Raw genomic sequence first — 17,905 nt, 5'->3', positions numbered from 1 at the left:
TTCAGTGGAAATTGAGGATGGGTGCGGCAGAGGGCGCAGGCGATTCAGTGTGTCTCGCCAAAGCGGGAGCGCTTGCGACAAGCACAGAACGTGTTCTGTAGTTTGTGCAGTGAACTTCGGCGCCCTGCTATCAGCTTGAAGCGCTAGTACGAGACGCTCGCTGTGCAATGTTGCCTTTCCGCGATGAAAGAAGCATCCCCACGGAAGTGTCCGCGAGGTCCGAAGTATTGTTGTGTTGTGGGCTGCCACAACAATGCAGACAACACCAAGGGACGTTCTCCACATGTAAAGCTGCATCAGTTGCCAGCAAGTCACAGCCGGCGAACACAGCCATGTTCGCGAAAGATAAAGCAAGCATGACACGAGAGCCGGAAAAAAACGAGGCGAGCACTTCAACTTGACTTGCAGTGGTTAAAGCTCAGCTTGCTGCTTTGTGGTGAAGTCAGCTGGTCATGCTCTCGTGGCACATAGGACTTGACTCTAAAACTTCTCAGACATTTTCATGCCATGACCGCATAACTTCAGTTTTTATTTATATTTAGCACGCTGCAAATGTTTGCACATCACGATGCACGGCTGCTACTGCTAGATACCAAATCAAGAAAACTACATGATGTTCATAAACGTCAACGCAGCAGATCGATAGAGTACGTGGTTTCATGCCCACAGAATGAGACTACCTCGAGGCACATGTTGTACACGGTATTGTCACAAACCTGAAAAATGCATTTCGCAGTGACACGGGCATCCTCGTCTGCTATCGTGAGCTGCACATTATAAACGCGACAAATCAGCTTCACTCCTATTGTTATATTCGCTTTTCGAAAGTGGTTGTTCAGCTCAGAAATTTTTTTGAAGCTGCACTGCAAGCTGTGAGGTGAATTAAATGCATCGCGCACGCTCTGCAAGGGCACCCAAGCGAGTGGCAACGCATTGATGGGAAGGGAAAATGCGAAATATAGATCTCGTATTTCTACTTTTCTACCAGAGATGGCGCTGCCTGTTCAGAGTAGCAGCGCCAACATCTGTCGCTTTGGCTACCTATGAGCATTTGCAGGAGAGAGGGAGATATTTCACTGTTACAAGAATTTTATTGTTGCTTGCTTTCCTTTAGATAGATAAAGCGCAAAAAACAGACGACTAGAAAAAGAAGAAGAGAGACACTGCCGCTGTCAGTATCTCTCTTTTTTTTCTTGTCTTCTGTTTTTGCATTGTTTTTATGGGAATTATTTTTTTCTTGTACTCCGTTTTTTGGCACTGTTTTTATGTAAATTATGTTGTACCGACTCACCCAAGCAACCAGTTTAGTTACTTCCCTTATGGCAGGTTTCTACTGTATACAGTCGAGCCCTTTTATAAAAGAGACTGATAAAAGAGAGAAATGAGTATAAAAACACCAGTGTGCCTACAGTATAACACAGGGTCATAAGAAAATGCATGTGAGGTACCCTGGTTATAAGAGACATCTCGTATAAAAGATACGAATCGCTGTCGGGAGTATGCCTCTTAATAAGGGGTTGAACTGAACTAAAAATAAAGGCCAACTACAATGTTTATTGACTTAGACAGTACTGACCGAGAATGCAGTATAGGTTAAGTAAACAATGATAGTGACAGTGAAAAAGCTTGCAACCACGTATTTAATTTATAATCCGTGCTCTAATTGTCAGCAAGCAGAAGACGCGAAGCACTAGTGGTGTGTCCATGCAAATCGGACAAACAGAAATGACGTCAATTGCAGCTCCCCACTGCTCGCGAGCAGAAATCCGTGCAGCTGCAATATTTCTTTTTCTGTGGGACGCTCCTCTACGAGCAGATCATGAAAGGGGTTCACTCTTTCATTTTACGAAATTAAGGGCTGTAGGCTGCTGGAACATATGTTGCCAGTGGGAACTGCTTTCAGGCTTTTTCGAAAACAGAGAAGCGCCAAAAGCTGCGGATTATTGGACTGAGGCATAAGGAATGGGAGGTATCGAAGAGTGTGGAGCTTCACACAGGGTACTTAAGGGGGGACGCGGCTTTGGGATCGCGAAAAGTGGCAAAAAAATCGATTTTTTGAAACTCAAGTTTTCAGTTTCTGTGCGGCGGTCTACGAGTGCGGCGCGTCGTCGGAGTCGGCTTTAGGCCTAACTCCGCCGACAGCGAGACTGCGGGCAGGAACGACGCGCAAGCGCACTCTTGGTGACGTGCTTCTTCGCAAGAAATGTACCACATCACTCGCTAGCTCCTCTGAATATTGTACGGGCATTTTACGCATCGACAGCGGACAACACAGTCAAGCTCGTCACCCCCCCCCCCCCCCCCCCCCTTCACTGCCCAGGGTCGCTCGGAACAGCGGCTAGCAGTTTCGCGCGTCGTCATTCGAAAATGCGATGCCAAGTGCAGTGTGTGCCGATTTTTTGTCTTCGTAGTTACACATTTCGCGCATCGTCATCGAACGCCGCCGGCAAGTGCATTACGCGCCGGCTGCACTGTCCATGCGGCCGCGCACCCCACGGTCATATGGAGTGCCGTCAGTAAGCTTTTGTGATGCGATTCAGACGTGCTTGGAGCCGTGCTTGATATCGCCACGAACGTCCATGAATGTTCCGAGCTTAATGAATTGCTGTAGATAAGAGTTTCCGCGACCGGCTGTATGATGATGCGTTTCACGGCTAGAGCGGCGAAAGAGCATGTGTGAATCAGGGGCACGAATTTTTATATGCCCGTTTCGTGTCATTAATTATACTGCTAGAAATTCCCGTGCCACCAGTCATCTGCCCATAACTTTGTTATGTATAAAGAAGGCATAGGCCGTCATGGTGTGATCCATTTTTCTGATGCAATAAACTTCTCTCCAAATAAAAAAAGTTCAGTGAATATTTGTAATCAAGTACTTAATTACGCTAATTACAACTTCAACACACAAAAAAGTATGTTTAATAATTTCAGTATATGGTTTTATTCAATTACAATCTTTTCTGTCATACCTACCACACCACTCCTTCATACAAAGAACTTGGTTTGAAATTCATACTTGTTCTTTGTAACTCATGAAAAGGAGTAAATCATGAAAAGAAGTCAAATATCACAAGACAAACCTGAGATCACAATTTTTAGGTCTCTTAGAGGCGTAAAGAAAAGTTGAAACTTTTAACGCAGCTTTCTCAATACTGTTTTTTTTTTTTTTGACATTATGCTCAGCCCCTCCACATGGTTCAATGAAGAAATAATTTGTTTCTCGTAAAGTATTCGTGGTATCGCTTCAAAATTTTTATGGAAGCACTGTGAGGTTATTCTTAGTGTCTGTGCCAATTTTCATCAATATCCAACGAGAAACAAAAAAGTTCATTGAAGAAAAGCCTGTCGAAAACTTCGACAGGCTTTTTCTCACAAGTGTGTTTTGGACATTGTGCATTGCTCGTGGAAAGAGTAGCACGAGAATGACTGGACCGATTTTGATTCTGTTTTTTTTTCCTGAATCCCTGAACACTGCTTGTGGGTACAGAAATCTTCAATTTCTGTTTTGTGGCCCTGTTATTTTTCTAGACGATGATTTGTCCGTGCCATTGTTTCTGACAATGTGTGTCAGCAGCCATGATGATCTCTAAAAAAAAAAAACGAGAACTTACTAAAAAATTCCGAGAGTGTCATACCCTGTAGCTTTCTTTTGAGTAAAGATCAACATCATTCGCAGCTTCCTGGCATGTTTTGTTGCAGCGCTAGGCTTTCCACGAGCAGACCATGTAATTGGATCGTGTAGCATTATGTAACTTGAGAACTACTGAAGCTATCATGATGAAACTGCATATTTCCCTATTCTAGACACTTATGAGTATGCATGCCAAATTTCATTGCTGTAGGTCAACAAATAAAAAAGTTTTTTTTCAAAGCCACCTCCCCCCTTAAAAAATGACGAATATAAACTTGGCCGGTGTCTCTCCGCCCAAATACTGTTGAAGCCGAAAAGAATGCCGAATCCTGAAGCAGTGCCTTCAATACTCGGCCACTGCAAACAAAACAGCGGGAAGCCCCGAACAGAGTTTGAAGAATCACCAGCAATGACATGCATTCGTATTAGACAGCTTTAGTATAGCATAAAATGCTCGTTAAATATATATTCCAATTATAGGTTCCCATTAAACGATTCTTCGCTAAGTACCAGACTAGCTGCGCCATATATGAACATGTAATGACAGCTTTAGAAGCTGCTTGCTTCTAGTTGGGAGTAGTCGAAGCAGCGAAGTTCGACAGAAATGAAATTCAAAGCAATTTAAGCCGATAAATGTACTGGAAGAAAACGGATTGTGGGACATTTGGTTTAATGCAAATGTTTTGGGCGCATTCAGAGAAATGTTTACAGAAATGCAAGGATGCTTCTGTAGATATGGGAGTGTGCCAAACCTAGCCTAGGGACAAACGTTATGGTGAGGTTTTAAAAAGATAGTAAAATAAGGTGCCTCTACCCATACCACTGAAGTATAACAGGCCTATGAAGCATAGAGCATAGATATAGAAAACGCCATCTTATCATCCGTAGTCCATCGACGAAGAATAAGCGAGCGGCATCATTTGTTGTGTACCAGCGAGTTTGCCAAGATTGCAGAAAAAGGCGGTAGGCACGCAGCGGGCAGCCGTTATTTAGATGCGTGCTTTAGCTATCTTTTGTGATTGTGTATCCTTCACGGTGTATGTTTACAAGTTTAGTTTTTTAGTTGCCATTTAAACGGAACACTCTGGGGTGCGGCCGTGCAGCGCATGCTTTGGTACACAGAGAAGATGATTCACCTGCATCGATTGGTCTGTCAAGCTGCTGTCTACCTCACTTCCGGTCAGCTGTAATGGCGTCGTTTTTTCTAGTTTCGATGTCGAAAAATGCATCGCTGGCGAGTTTTGTTCTTAGCTAACCACTTGCATTTTGATAATGAAATTTGCTAGGCAGTATTGTCCCCAGCTAGGCTGCCTATAAGTTGGCTTTCTGAGGTGTGCTCAATTTCATTGCAGTTGGCCTTTAACTCTTGCATATATTGATTTTTCAAGATGCTAGGGCCTTGCTTCGCAAAATAGTGATGCACTGCTAATCAGTGGTACAGCTGGATGCCCTCATACTGTTCATTGCAGCAGTGTGTGTACGTCCCTGGAGTTTTGTCCCAGAAGGGGTCCTGCAGAGCCTCTGGCGTGTTGTCTACTGGACGTCCCAAGCCTTGACCTGGTCAGTTTCGTGCGTTATGTACCGTACCACTCATTTACATCATGCCTTTGGGCACACAAAGGCATGAACTCACATGCAGCTTTTCTGGGTTCATTACAACCAGCAGCTCTTAGCAGCAGTGGCGCTGCTAAGAGCTGGTGTGCTTTCAATGCAACTAGCGAGCTTTTCAGAAATACGGAATCATATATGGTGAATAGTGAAAAATTCAGCCCGCAGAACTCTTGAAGGAACCAAAACGCATGAGTCAACAGCAGCGATAATCTATAAATTCGAAGTTCTGCATCCTCAAAATAAATGTGATCATGAGGTATGTCGTAGTGGAGGGCTCCAGAAATTTCAACCATCTTTAAAAGGCAACCTCGTGTTCCAAAATTTCTAGTGGAGGAAGAACTTGTACAATGTGAACATGCTGTCAAAACAACGTTGCGAATAACTGCTGCAATAAGGAAGTTACAGGGCTGAGAATGACCTGTGTTGCCTGGCTTCAGTTTTTCGCTCATCCTTCCCACATTTTTCTCTCAGTGGGGAGTTGTAGGCATCGCCCTTTGTCATGACCATTGAGTAAGATAAAAGTGGCTGCACATTCACGAAGGGAATTCAGATGTCGAATTGAAGCCAAGTCCTAAGGTCTCTAATGTCTACATTGAAGTCGGCGCTTAGTATGAAGAGTAGATGGGTGGACAGACGAGTGGACAAATCAACGGATTGACAGACAGATGGATGCAGGCACAGACGCATGGACAAATACTCTGACGCATGGGTGGATGCACGCACAAATGCACAGAGAATCGGGCGGACAAAGTATAGCCTACTTTTAAATCATATGTTTAGTATTAGTGCTCTTTCTATGGTATATGTAACACTGATGTTTCAGTCTGATGGAGACCTATGACGACGGGTCTCTATGACGAACATTGTGGGAGCCTAAGGAGCTTCACTCCTATAACAGGAGTGCCAACTCTGCTCACCTGGAAGGGACACATTGAAATGCCACGTCATGCTTCGCGGCGTCTTTGCCATATGAGGCTATATAAAGCAAAGCAGCGGAGGACAGACTGTATCCTTAAACAGAGCTGTGACAACATGCCAAATTGTAGGCTAGCTAGGCCTAATCACAGTTGGTGCGTTTTGGTAGCCGTCGCGGGTGATTTAAGTTGCAGTTTTGTGCGGAATCAACGTAACTCTTTTCGGTGGCTCTACTTAAAGGAAATGGGGCTTGGGTGGCGCTTGTAATCTTAGAATAGTGGTTTGCGATTTTATTGTAATGTCTTGTGTGTGCGGTGTGAGCCCGTTGATCGAACACTCGGTACCGCTCAGCGCACAAAATTTTGGTCTTGATAATGCGCATAATCTATGTGGCTTAAAATATAATCGGCGAGTTTTTGCGATGGTACTTTTTTTTTCATAGTTATTTTTTCCCGCATTCATTTTATTGGTAACGGGAATTTTTTTATGTAGATATTTAGAAATGCAAATCACACCGCGTTGCATGCTTCAATTCTAGGACAGGTGAGATTGCATGCTCAACCTGTTTTGTGCTAGTGTAGCCTAAAGAGAAGGTTGTTTCAGCTGTTGTGTGGATATTCGTGGCTTTGGCGACGTATGTTATCAACTGTTTATGCTGTAGTAGGAAATCAACATTTTGAAAATTTTACCCCGCCTAATAGGAACACCCTGAACTTCGAACCAGATTTTTTGTAAAAAGAGGGCACCCGTAATGCGAGTAAATGCGGCAGCTACATCTGAGGCATAACTTATTCACGTTATTCTGCCTTAAGATTATGCGACACTGCATTTGATCAAGATTTGAGTCTAATCTTGATGCAACAATGTGTCCCCATTTTCATAATGTAACTGTAACGAGTTCCTTTCGCATTAAAGGAATAAGTACTCGATCTCAAATGGGGAAGGCAGGAGGAGCGAGTACTGTTGTTTTAGAGGAATGTGTACTACACTGAATGCTGGCCTTTTCTACACAGGAGCCTTGCTTCTAGTGTCAGCTGTAGTACATTTTGTTGCATTATGTGACGACTCAGGTATTCAACTTAATTCATGTTGCAGGTTGATTCTGCCACTCATGCAGTCCTACTCCACGGCTGGGGAGTTCACCATCGCTGGCAAGCTGCGACGTGCCCTGATTGAGAATGCCATCTACTATGGCAGCTATTTGCTCATCTTTGGTGTGCTGCTCGTCTACCTTGCCCTGCAGCCAGGCATGAACCTGGACGCGTCAGTACCATCGTCATTCGCTTCAATTGGGCATGCACTCATACTGTCAAAATGCGCTGAGAAGTTACTACTGAATGACATACTTTGGCCACGAAATATCACAAACACAGAGCAAATGAAGGCACGACGAGCACAAGCGGCACTTCCAGCTAAAGCAGGCTGAGCGCAAACCCAGACTAACAATATACAGACATGTGCAGTCTTCACACAGCGTTACTGTATCGAGCTATCGAACAATCTCTTCACTGATACGTGCAACGTCATTGGCGGACGTGCAACGTCATCGGCGTGTCTGTGAGACACCTTTCTCCTTTCTTATTAATGCAATAGTCTTCCATCAACGTACGCGCATGCAGTTTTATACCTACTTCTACCTAAAATATTAAACTCTTTAAAACGTGGTACACACCCGCAGGCTTTGTGATGCCAAGGCAAATGCGCCAAGCCAACCTTCATTAGATTTAATTCATGCTCCCTAACCTGTTCATTAATACAGTGCCAGGTGGTCACGATGTACGAGTTGCCACAAGAAAAGATAATTTCATAAAGCACGTCTTTGGCACATTTCCATACGTCGTGCCATGTTTCTTGTCGCATCCCTGCACGTGTCATAATGGAAGTCTATTACAATAAATAGGAAGAACACTGTATCAGAAACACGACGTATCGGAATAGGTATTGTTCGATAGAATGATGCTGTGTAAAGACTGTGCATGTCTGTATGTTCCTTACTTAAATCTGAGTTACGCTCAGTCTACTTTAGCTGGAAGTGCCACTTGTGCTTGTTGTTGTGTGTTCCTTTACTCTGTGTTTGTGATATCTTGCTGCCAAAGTACCATATAAACCGGAATATAAGTCGAGATATTTTCAATAGAACAACGAGCTAAAGTCGCCCCTCGTCTTATATAGCGGTGTCTAGCACAGCGCACCACTGTCTGGCAACATGTGGCTTGCATGTGCATGAGAAGCTGGACACGGCCATATTCGCATTCAAATTCAATAGCAGGCTGTTCTTTTTTTTCTCTCTTGTCTGTTTTTTTGTGTTTGTCATTTGCCTCCTATTTGTTCTCAGTTCTCGTTCCGCTTGACATTGTGTTTCATTTTTAGTGGTCTTTTTTTCGTTCACTGAATATGAATAGCAGTACGAGAAGGCAGTACTCAGCTGCGTTTAAATAAGAGGTTGTTGAGTTCGCAGAAGCGAATGGGAATATGGCTGCTCAGTGCCGCTTTGGTGTATCAGAAAAAAGTGTGCGCTATTAGTGGGTGCAGAAAGGGAAGCTGCAGATGTGCAATCCTCGGAAAAGGTCATTTTGTCGGTGAAGTGCGATTCATCCGCAGCTGGAGGATACGCTAGGGAACTTTGTGTGGGAAAATCATGTGTGCTCGCTGCCAGTGACCAAGGATACCATTCGCAAGAAAGCTGTGGAACTTGCTCGAGGAGCTGGGCTCACGAGAGAAGAGTTTCGTGCACCAAACTCTTGAGTGCGTCGATTCATGAGACGCAAAAGATTTTATTTCCGGTGGCGCACATCCATCTGTCCGAAGTTTCCAGACGAGTTTGAGGACAAGCTTATAAACTTTCAGGGCTTTGTGAACCGGCTTCAGGAACCGAACAACTACGTGATAAGGCAGATTGACAATGCCGATGAGACCCCCGTGTGGTTTGACATGCCTTCATCGACCATGATCATGCAGCGTGGCGCCAAGGATATGAAGCTGTTGTCCCCTGGCAATGAGCACTCGCGCTTCACCGTCATGCTGGCATGCGTGGCAGATGGTAGAAAGCTTCCTCCCTTCATAATTTTCAAATGTAAGACATTACCAAAGGAAGTGTTCCCGCCAGGTATTGTTGTTCGCATCAACAAAAAGGAATACATGAACGAGGCCATGTGTCACAAAATGAGCGCTCAAAAAGAGCGCGCCGCCAAATTCTCGCGACGAAACGCCGGAGTGACGCCGCGAGGTCAACGATAAAAAAAGAAAAACATCCAAAGACTCTCCGGGCGCGCGTACCTCTCCCCTCGGAAGCGTAGGTTCGCCGACGAACCTCCTCACCCCACATCGGCGGCCGAGCAAGCCCTCGAAAATTTCTAGATGTAAAGGGGCGTGATGATGCCGGGTTGAGTCATCCGTCGCGAACGGCCCTAGTACTGTCTCGCGCTTTCCCCCAGCCTTCGCTGCGCCTCGCGCCGACGAAATGATGAGAACTTTCTGGAATCACGCGCGGAAGGTATTTAACCGAGCAGCGGAGATAGGAGATGAGGAGAAGACGGAAGTAATCGCGCGCGGAAGGTATTTAACCGAGCAGCGGAGATGGGAGATGAGGAGAAGACGGAAGTTAGCGCCAAAGCGGGTTGGGTATTCCGCCGTGTAGTCGGCGAAGGTTTTGTCCATAGAGACAAAGCAGGAGAAGAAGATGATTTCTGCCTGAGGGGTGAAGGCTCGAGCTACAGGCAAGAGAGTGTGTCTACCACTATCGAGCGAAGACGCGTGGCAACAGCTGCGTGTGTGAAGCCGACGTGGTTCCGGCGAAGAAGTTTGAAGCTTGGAGAGTGGCCACTTGAAGACGCGAGGTTTCCTGGAAGAGAAACTTCGAGAGCACTTGAAGATGCGAGGTTTCCTGGAAGAGAAACTTCGAGAGCACTTGAAGATGCGAGGTTTCCTGGAAGAGAAACTTCCGGAGCACTCGAAGACGCGAGGTTTCCTGGAAGAGAAACTTCGGGAGCAGCAGAACGACAGAGGTTTCCTGGAAGAGAAACTTCAGGGGCAGCGGAACGGCAACAAGGCTGGGCTTTCAGTGAGTGATTCTCGGAAGAGTATCATCCAGACTTTTGTTCCAAGTACTTTGGACTGAATAGGTTTTCTACCTCTTTAGTCTTTAAGTGTCTTGGTTGTTCGATGCATGCGACTGCATTGTAGTGCGTATTGTTGTCTGTGCCCGTTGTTTCGAGTGTGACCGATTGTACTGTGTCGTACGTTGTTTGGTTGGTGACATATTGTATTCAACTATTGTGGAGTGTGCATACTTGTGTATTGTTTTTGATCTGCCATTATTGAGAATATAATTTTGTTTTGTTTATCAACTCTCGGCTCTGACTTGTTCTTTGGGCCACAGCCGGCGTCCGCTGGCGCGCCAAAAAGGACCACTTCTAAATTGTCCACGCTTCCGTGGTGCGATTCGGGGGGCCGATACTTCGGCCCTTGGAATTAGCCCGGCGATCGCGTCCCGAATTAACGAGACCTGTGACAATTAATGTGGCGTCCGCGACGAGGACGTTTTGGTGGACAGTGTGTTCAAAGTAGTGGGAAAGAGCCTCGAGTTGTTGATAGTGTTATCGGAACGATTTTGTGTGTTGTTCAGTGTTCTCGTTAACGAGTGCAGGAGAGTGTTCCGATATACTGATTTAGGCAGATATTTTTTGCACGCGGCAAGGTTTTATTTGCGAGACACAATGGATCTCGAAAAGTTAGTCGCCCTTGGTGAGAAGATGGGTCTTTCTGGCGCTGAACTACGGAAGTGGGTAAGCCAGAAGGAGAAAGAGGCGGTGAAGAGAGAGAGGTTGGCAGCTGAGAGAGCCACGGAAGAAAAAGCAGCTGAGTTGGAGAGAGAGAGATTGGCAGCTGAGAGAGCTAAGGAAGAACAAGCAGCTGAGTTGGAGAGAGAGAGGTTGGCAGCTGAGAGAGCCAAGGAAGAAAAGGCAGCTGAGTTGGAGAGAGAGGGGTTGGCAGCTGAGAGAGCAAAAGAAGAAGGAGAGCAGCGATTGAAGTTGGAGCTGGAGAGAGAAAAGTTGGCAGCTGAAAGGGCGAAAGAAGAAAGAGAAGCGGAGATAGTTGAAAGGGAACGGCAGCGGCAGCACGAGATGGAACTCGAGCGGCTTCGTTTGCAGCAGCGAAGTGAAACTCCGGTCCAAGCTAGAGTTGAAAGCAGCGAACGGGAAGATCATGGCTTCCGCTTGAACCCAAGCAAGCTGCTCGTAGCGTTTGATGAAAGGAAGGACGACCTTGACGCGTACCTTCACAGATTTGAGACGATTGCAAGGAGCCAGAATTGGCCGGAACATTAATGGGCAACTGCTTTAAGTACTTGCTTGAGTGGTGAAGTGCTCAGTGTGTATGGTAGGCTGACGCCGACCGATGCAGCCAACTATGCAAAGGTGAAAACTGCTTTACTCAAGCGATTTAGATTTACTGTGGAGGTTTCCGAGGTTTCCGGGACAGATTTCGGACAGGAAAGCCAGCTGATGGTGAGACGGCTACGCAGTATGCCGCCCGACTTTGCCATTATTTCGACAGATGGATTGAACTTTCAGGGACAGCGCAGGAGTACGATGAACTTAGAGAGCTCCTAATTAGAGAACAATTTCTTACTAGTTGCCACCCAAGCCTGTCGCTGTACTTGAAAGAGAGGAGAGCTAAGTCACTTGAAGACATGCTTGAATTAGCTGACCAGTTCTTGAAAGCGCAAGGTGGCACTAATTTGGCCAAGGTCAAGAAGGAGTGTCCGGAAGATTCGAAAAATTCGGCACCCGAACAAAAGAAGCGTGCACCGGAGAGTGTTCCGCGATGTTTTCTATGTAACCGAGTGGGTCATCGTGCGAACAACTGTCGTACTAACTTTACGAACCCTACGGTAGTAAAATGTTTCAAGTGTGGTCAGACTGGGCACAAAGCAGACGCATGTCGTAACGGACTGAGTCAAACTCACCAGGTATCCTGTGTGCAAGCGGCACCGAAATCTGATAATAATGCCGTCACCGACGGATTCGTAGAGTTGAAAAATGGGGAGAAACTTCCTATTGTGGGGGCTGTAATGTCAAAACAGCCAACCGGTGTTACGAAGGGAATGCCAACGCTGCCTGGAAAAGTTGCGGGCAAAAAGGTTACGGTGTTAAGAGATACCGGCAGCTCCACTGTGATCAAGCGGGGAAATTTGGTACGGGAAAGTGAGTTAACAGGCAAAACGAAACCAGTTTGCCTAATTGACAGTACGGTTCGGATGCTTCCCGAAGCAGAGATTGAGGTTGAAACCCCGTACTTTAGCGGGAAGGTTACCGCTCTATGTATGACGACCCCCCTGTACGACCTCGTCATCGGAAACATTGACGGGGCGCGAGGGCCGAACGAACCAGAACGTTTGGGGGAAGACCCGAAGATGGAGCCCCCGCCGACACAGGGACCGCGAGATACAGCCGAGAAAAATCCCGTGAAGGATCTCACTTGAGCCCAAGGTGAAGCCTCGGCGCAAGAGCCAGCGAATGAGAAGATGATCGTGTTGAATGAGTTCACGTGCTGGGCAGCTGGACTTACGTCTGCTCGACCTCAACTGACCGACAATGTAAAGATGACGGAGTCGGCCAGCCAGGCCCAATGTCGTGACATGAACAAGCGGGAGACAGGACCGGTTTAACGTTCAGACCCGTTAACGGTGTCGGAAGTAACAACGATGGCTGAGACGCCACCTCAGATACCGTCGTTTGAAAGGGCTCGCTGAAAAGGAACGAGGAAGAACAAGAAGAGATCGAGCGAGCACCGCAAGAAAGGGCGCAAGCGCCGTTCGAAATGCGCTGATAAGTGCAGGATAAGTGTTGCGAGGATAAGTGTTGAGGACGAATCGGAATGTGTTTGGCAGGGCTGAGTGCCCTATGCTGTGTTAATGTTCTTGTTATCCTGTGTCACAAGTGTATGTCGAGTGAATCAAAATTTTTGTTACGGTGATGCGATTGTACAATTGTTGTAATGAGAGAACTTTGTACATGTGTATTTTTTGGAATATGGGGTGGAGGGTTGTACTCATGTACCTGTGGTTATATTTCATGTGTTGTGAGATTGAATTACAATGTACAATTGTATTGAGTGATCTATTGTAAATGTGACGTGTCATGAGCGACGGACTATGTTACAGTCTCTGATAGTGTGGGACTGTTCGCGCTCGTTTGTGTGGTTTTAAATATTATGAGATAATATTCTTAAAGTGGGGGGCAGTGTCACAAAACGAGCGCTCAAAAAAGAGCGCGCCGCCAAATTCTCGCGACGAAACGCCGGAGTGACGCCGCAAGGTCAACGATAAAAAAAAAAGAAAACAAACATCCAAAGACTCCCCGGGCGCGCGTACCTCTCCCCTCGGAAGCGTAGGTTCGCCGACGAACCTCCTCACCCCACATCGGCGCCCGAGCAAGCCCTCGAAATTTCTAGATGGAAAGGGGCGTGGTGATGCCGGGTTGAGTCATCCGTCGCGGACGGCCCTCGTGCCGTCTCGCGCTTTCCCCCAGCCTTCGCTGCGCATCGTGCCGACGAAATGATGAGAATTGTCTGGAATCGCGCACGGAAGGTATTTAACCGAGCAGCGGAGATGGGAGGTGAGGAGAAGACAGAAGTTAGCGCCAGAGCGCGTTGGGTATTCCGCCATGTAGTCGGCGAAGGTTTTGTCCGTAGAGACAAAGCAGGAGAAGAAGATGATTTCCACCTGAGGGGTGAAGGCTCGAGCTACAGGCAAGAGCGTGTGTCTACCGCTATCGAGCGAAGACGCGTGGCAACAGCTGCGTGTGTGAAGCCGACGTGGTTCAGGCGAAGAAGTTTGAAGCTTGGAGAGTGGCCGCTTGAAGACGCGAGGTTTTCTGGAAGAGAAACTTCGGGAGCACTTGAAGACGTGAGGTTTCCTGGAAGAGAAACTTCGGGAGCACTTGAAGACGCGAGGTTTCCTGGAAGAGAAACTTCGGGAGCACTTGAAGACGCGAGGTTTCCTGGAAGAGAAACTTCGGGAGCACTTGAAGACGCTAGGTGTCCTGGAAGAGAAACTTCGGGAGCACTTGAAGACGCGAGGTTTCCTGGAAGAGAAACTTCGAGAGCACTTGAAGACGCGAGGTTTCCTGGAAGAGAAACTTCGGGAGCACTGGAAGACGTGAGGTTTCCTGGAAGAGAAACTTCGGAAGCACTTGAAGACGCGAGGTTTCCTGGAAGAGAAACTTCGGGAGCAGCAGAACGACAGAGGTTTCCTGGAAGAGAAACTTCAGGGGCAGGCGAACGGCAACAACGCTGGACTTTGAGTGAGTGATTCTCGGAACAGTATCATCCAGACTTTTGTTCCAAGAACTTTGGACTGAATAGGTTTTCTACCTCTTTAGTCTTTAAGTGTCTTGGTTGTTCGATGCATGCAGTGCATGCAGTGCATGCATGCATTGCAGTGCGTATTGTTGTCTGTGCCCGTTGTTTCGAGTGTGGCTGATTGTACTGTGTCGTACGTTGTTTGGTTGGTGACATATTGTATTCAACTATTGTGGAGTGTGCATACTTGTGTATTGTTTTTGATCTGCCAATATTGAGAATATAATTTTGTTTTGTTTATCAACTCTCGGCTCTGACTTGTTCTTTGGGCCACAGGCGGCGTCCGCTGGCGCGCCAAAAAGGACCACTTCTAAATTGTCCACGCTTTCGTGGTGCGGTTCGGGGGGCCGATACTTCGGCCCTTGGAATTAGCCCGGCGATTGCCTCTCGAATTAACGGGACCCGTGACACCATGATGCTCGAATGAATGAGAGTGGTGTGGAACCGTCAGCCAAGTATACTGCTGCATCTTTGCAGCATGCTGGTGTTAGAGGGGTTTTGTGGTCACTTAACCGACGCTGTGAAGCGCGCACTGGGCGATGGAAAAACAGACCTCGCCGTGATACCAGGTGGTATGACCTCCACTCTCCAATCGATCAACGTTGTGCTAAACAAGCCGTTCAAGGACCGAGTGCGGCTGGAGTACCAAAAGTGAATGTTCGGCGACAACCCAAAGGCACCGACGGGCCGGCAACAGAGGCCTCCGCTTGCAACTGTTTGTGGCTGGGTGCTTTCTGCCTGATGTTTCTTGCCAAATTCCATGGTGCGAAATGCTTTTAAGAATTGTTTCATCAGTAGCTTGCTGTATGGCACAGAAGACAACGCACTGCGGGAGGCGACCAGCGACAAACTCTCGTCTTCAGAAGACAGTGGTGGCTCGTTTGACGAATAGGAACAGTTGCGATGGTGGTTGAGGAGAACGTTGACAATCGGGGTGCGGTGCGCCCAATCTGCAAATAAATTCGGCGATGCGAGGCGCAGTAGCAATGATTTGTTTTTTATTCTTTTTCCACTGTGAGCTACAAGTACAGTTATCACAAAATGTGCGGGGTGCCGCTGTGCACACACCGTACAGTCAAAGGCGAGCTTTCCTGCTTTGCACAAGCAGTAACCCTGCAAGAAAAAGAGAGAGGAAAGAAATATTTGTACTCGCGGCACTTCAGTCGGAGCATAGGCGCAGGGCTTCAGGTGGGCTAGCGCGCAGGTGCAGTCTAGCTTGGTCGTGAAGTGGGGGCGAAGGTTCATCTAAACGCGCCCACCTCTTCAAATATATCATTGTATGTGCGATACACTGGGCCCTCTTCTTAGGCTACTAGCCCCGTCTGCACCCACCCGTGCGCACATGTATGAGAAGTGAAGAAGTACTTCCCATGAAATTTCTTTTCGTTTCGTTGTTGACCCAACGTCTTAGTTTGTGGACTGTTGGGTTTGAATTTTATTCTGCACTGATCACATATTTTCGTTTGCTTATGCACTGCTTTTTATTGCTGTGCACTCACACCATTATGGGGGGGGGGGGGCTGACAGTAATTAGTATAGCATCCTATCGGCAGATTTTTTTGATGTTGCCCTTTATCTGTGAGACTATACTTGATAGAAAAATAAGTTTGATTTACAATGAACATATATATATGATGGTGTAATCAGCTTCCAAGCATGCCTAAAATTTCCCCGAGTGCTTTACTACCTCATTGATCACGCTTCAACGTGCAAATAAAACCAAGTGCCTTTTGTTTGCAATCGCATTATAGAAGCGTAGCTTCTGCCCTGCAAAGCGGCATTGGGGGTTCGAACGCTTGACGTCACGACTCACTGTTACTTAGATCATGCGAGTGGGTGGCTTTGTCTTTTCAGAGCGCCGCTGCTTCTTTCATAGCCATGCATCGAAGCTAAAAGACATAAGACAAGATGCAGGAGTATCAGGTTGCTACTTTTGCTTCAGTGCGAGATGCCTTGGATGCTCTAAGCCATCCACTTGCACGACCTAGCTATGAGTCAACAACTGTGTGCACATACTCTGTTACACACTCATCAGGAGCAAGTGCTTCATTTGTGTGCAGCCATCAGGCCTGGTGAGCAACAGGTGTTTCTGTACTATCAGCAGGCAAAAATAGAGTAACTACACTTGCATGGGTGGGGTCACACATGCAAAGCCAGCAAGAATACCTTATTAAAAAAAGACACCCCCCCCCTCTTATGAAAGTAAATAAACCAGTACAGTATGTGAACTTGCCTTCATCGTTTCGAACCTCGGCTCATGCGGGTATTTCCTTGGTACGGGCAATACTTGGATACTTCACAAGCTGTACGTGCATCTTGTCACACCTCAGCAAATGATGTGCCCAGCGTTCAGAACTTCTCCTTTAATAATACACTGCACACGTTTTTCAACACCCAGTGTGAGATATAATACATGCTAGAGTCAGTGACTTTCTAAGCAAAGCATTGACAACACAGTGGCTGCAGCCAAAAAACCTACGCAGTTCGAAGTGACGGGCACTTTATCTGGCAGCTGCTGCACGATCCTCCAGAGAACAGCCTTATTGGACTTACACTAGCGCCCTCTCTGGGCGGTGAAAGTTGCGAATCCGCTAATACGGTGAAACCTTGATGATTTGTACGAGCTGAGAACGGGGCATGAGTATGCACTAAATGGCAGGGCACGTTCACAAGTACAAATGTGCATATTCTGACGTGCACGATCAACAATGAACACAGTACCAGAGCAGTTGTTGTCCAAAGTACCAATGAGAGAGTCTCTTCTTCATTTTTGCCGAAGTGCGGAAAGGATACTGGGCTAGCACTTTTCCATGAGCGTTTCATGGCGCGCAGTGGCAACGCCAACGAGCATTTCGAAACTATTAAGATGTCCGAAATACACAGCGACTGAAATAGTGACAGAATGGATACATGTATGTCCCGAATACGTATGTGGGCTTGTCTACTGCAATGTGATAGTAAGCAACTACTGACAACTGACTGGCGTGGACTTCATCATCTCTTGGTTGGTTGCGTGTAGCGCGGTGCTTGTGCTGCCCACACCGTCGCTGCCAAGCGGCTCGCTGTACCGTGTGTGCGTATTTGCCTTGTGAATTGTTCGTCCCCACTCCACTTCAGGCTGAGCACCAATGAGCAGAGTAGCTTGTTTAATTAGTGTAGAGATAACAAACTTCTGCCCGGCGAAGTACGCCGCGATTATCTAGCAGTCATGAAAACAAGAGATAAGCATCGTCTATACCTTGTTATTTTCTGTCAGCTATGATGGGAACACGCACAGACATTTGAGGGTAATAAATTTGGTCAACTCATTATTACTCATGTTCAGTGAAAACTGTTGAAATTTTCTTTTACCAGAAGTAATTTTCATTGATGATGATATTTGAC

General features: G+C 46.7%; 1 protein-coding gene across 6 annotated transcripts in view; it reads left to right on the top strand.

The window, feature by feature from the left end:
• LOC119163014 (G-protein coupled receptor-associated protein LMBRD2B) overlaps nt 1–17,905 on the top strand; it is a 222,277-nt gene that overhangs the window by 25,387 nt on the left and 178,985 nt on the right. For all 6 annotated transcript variants that reach the window (XM_075882680.1, XM_075882683.1, XM_075882682.1 and 3 more), the window contains exons 4-5: nt 5,101–5,191; nt 7,253–7,420. In XM_075882680.1, coding sequence (XP_075738795.1) covers nt 5,101–5,191; nt 7,253–7,420 — 259 coding nt within the window. The remainder of the gene's footprint in view (nt 1–5,100; nt 5,192–7,252; nt 7,421–17,905) is intronic.

Source organism: Rhipicephalus microplus, unplaced genomic scaffold, assembly GCF_043290135.1.
Source record: "Rhipicephalus microplus isolate Deutch F79 unplaced genomic scaffold, USDA_Rmic scaffold_13, whole genome shotgun sequence".
Taxonomy (NCBI): domain Eukaryota; kingdom Metazoa; phylum Arthropoda; class Arachnida; order Ixodida; family Ixodidae; genus Rhipicephalus; species Rhipicephalus microplus.
The sequence above is the reverse complement of the archived record's forward strand: the minus strand, read 5'-3'. Positions and strand labels throughout refer to the sequence as shown.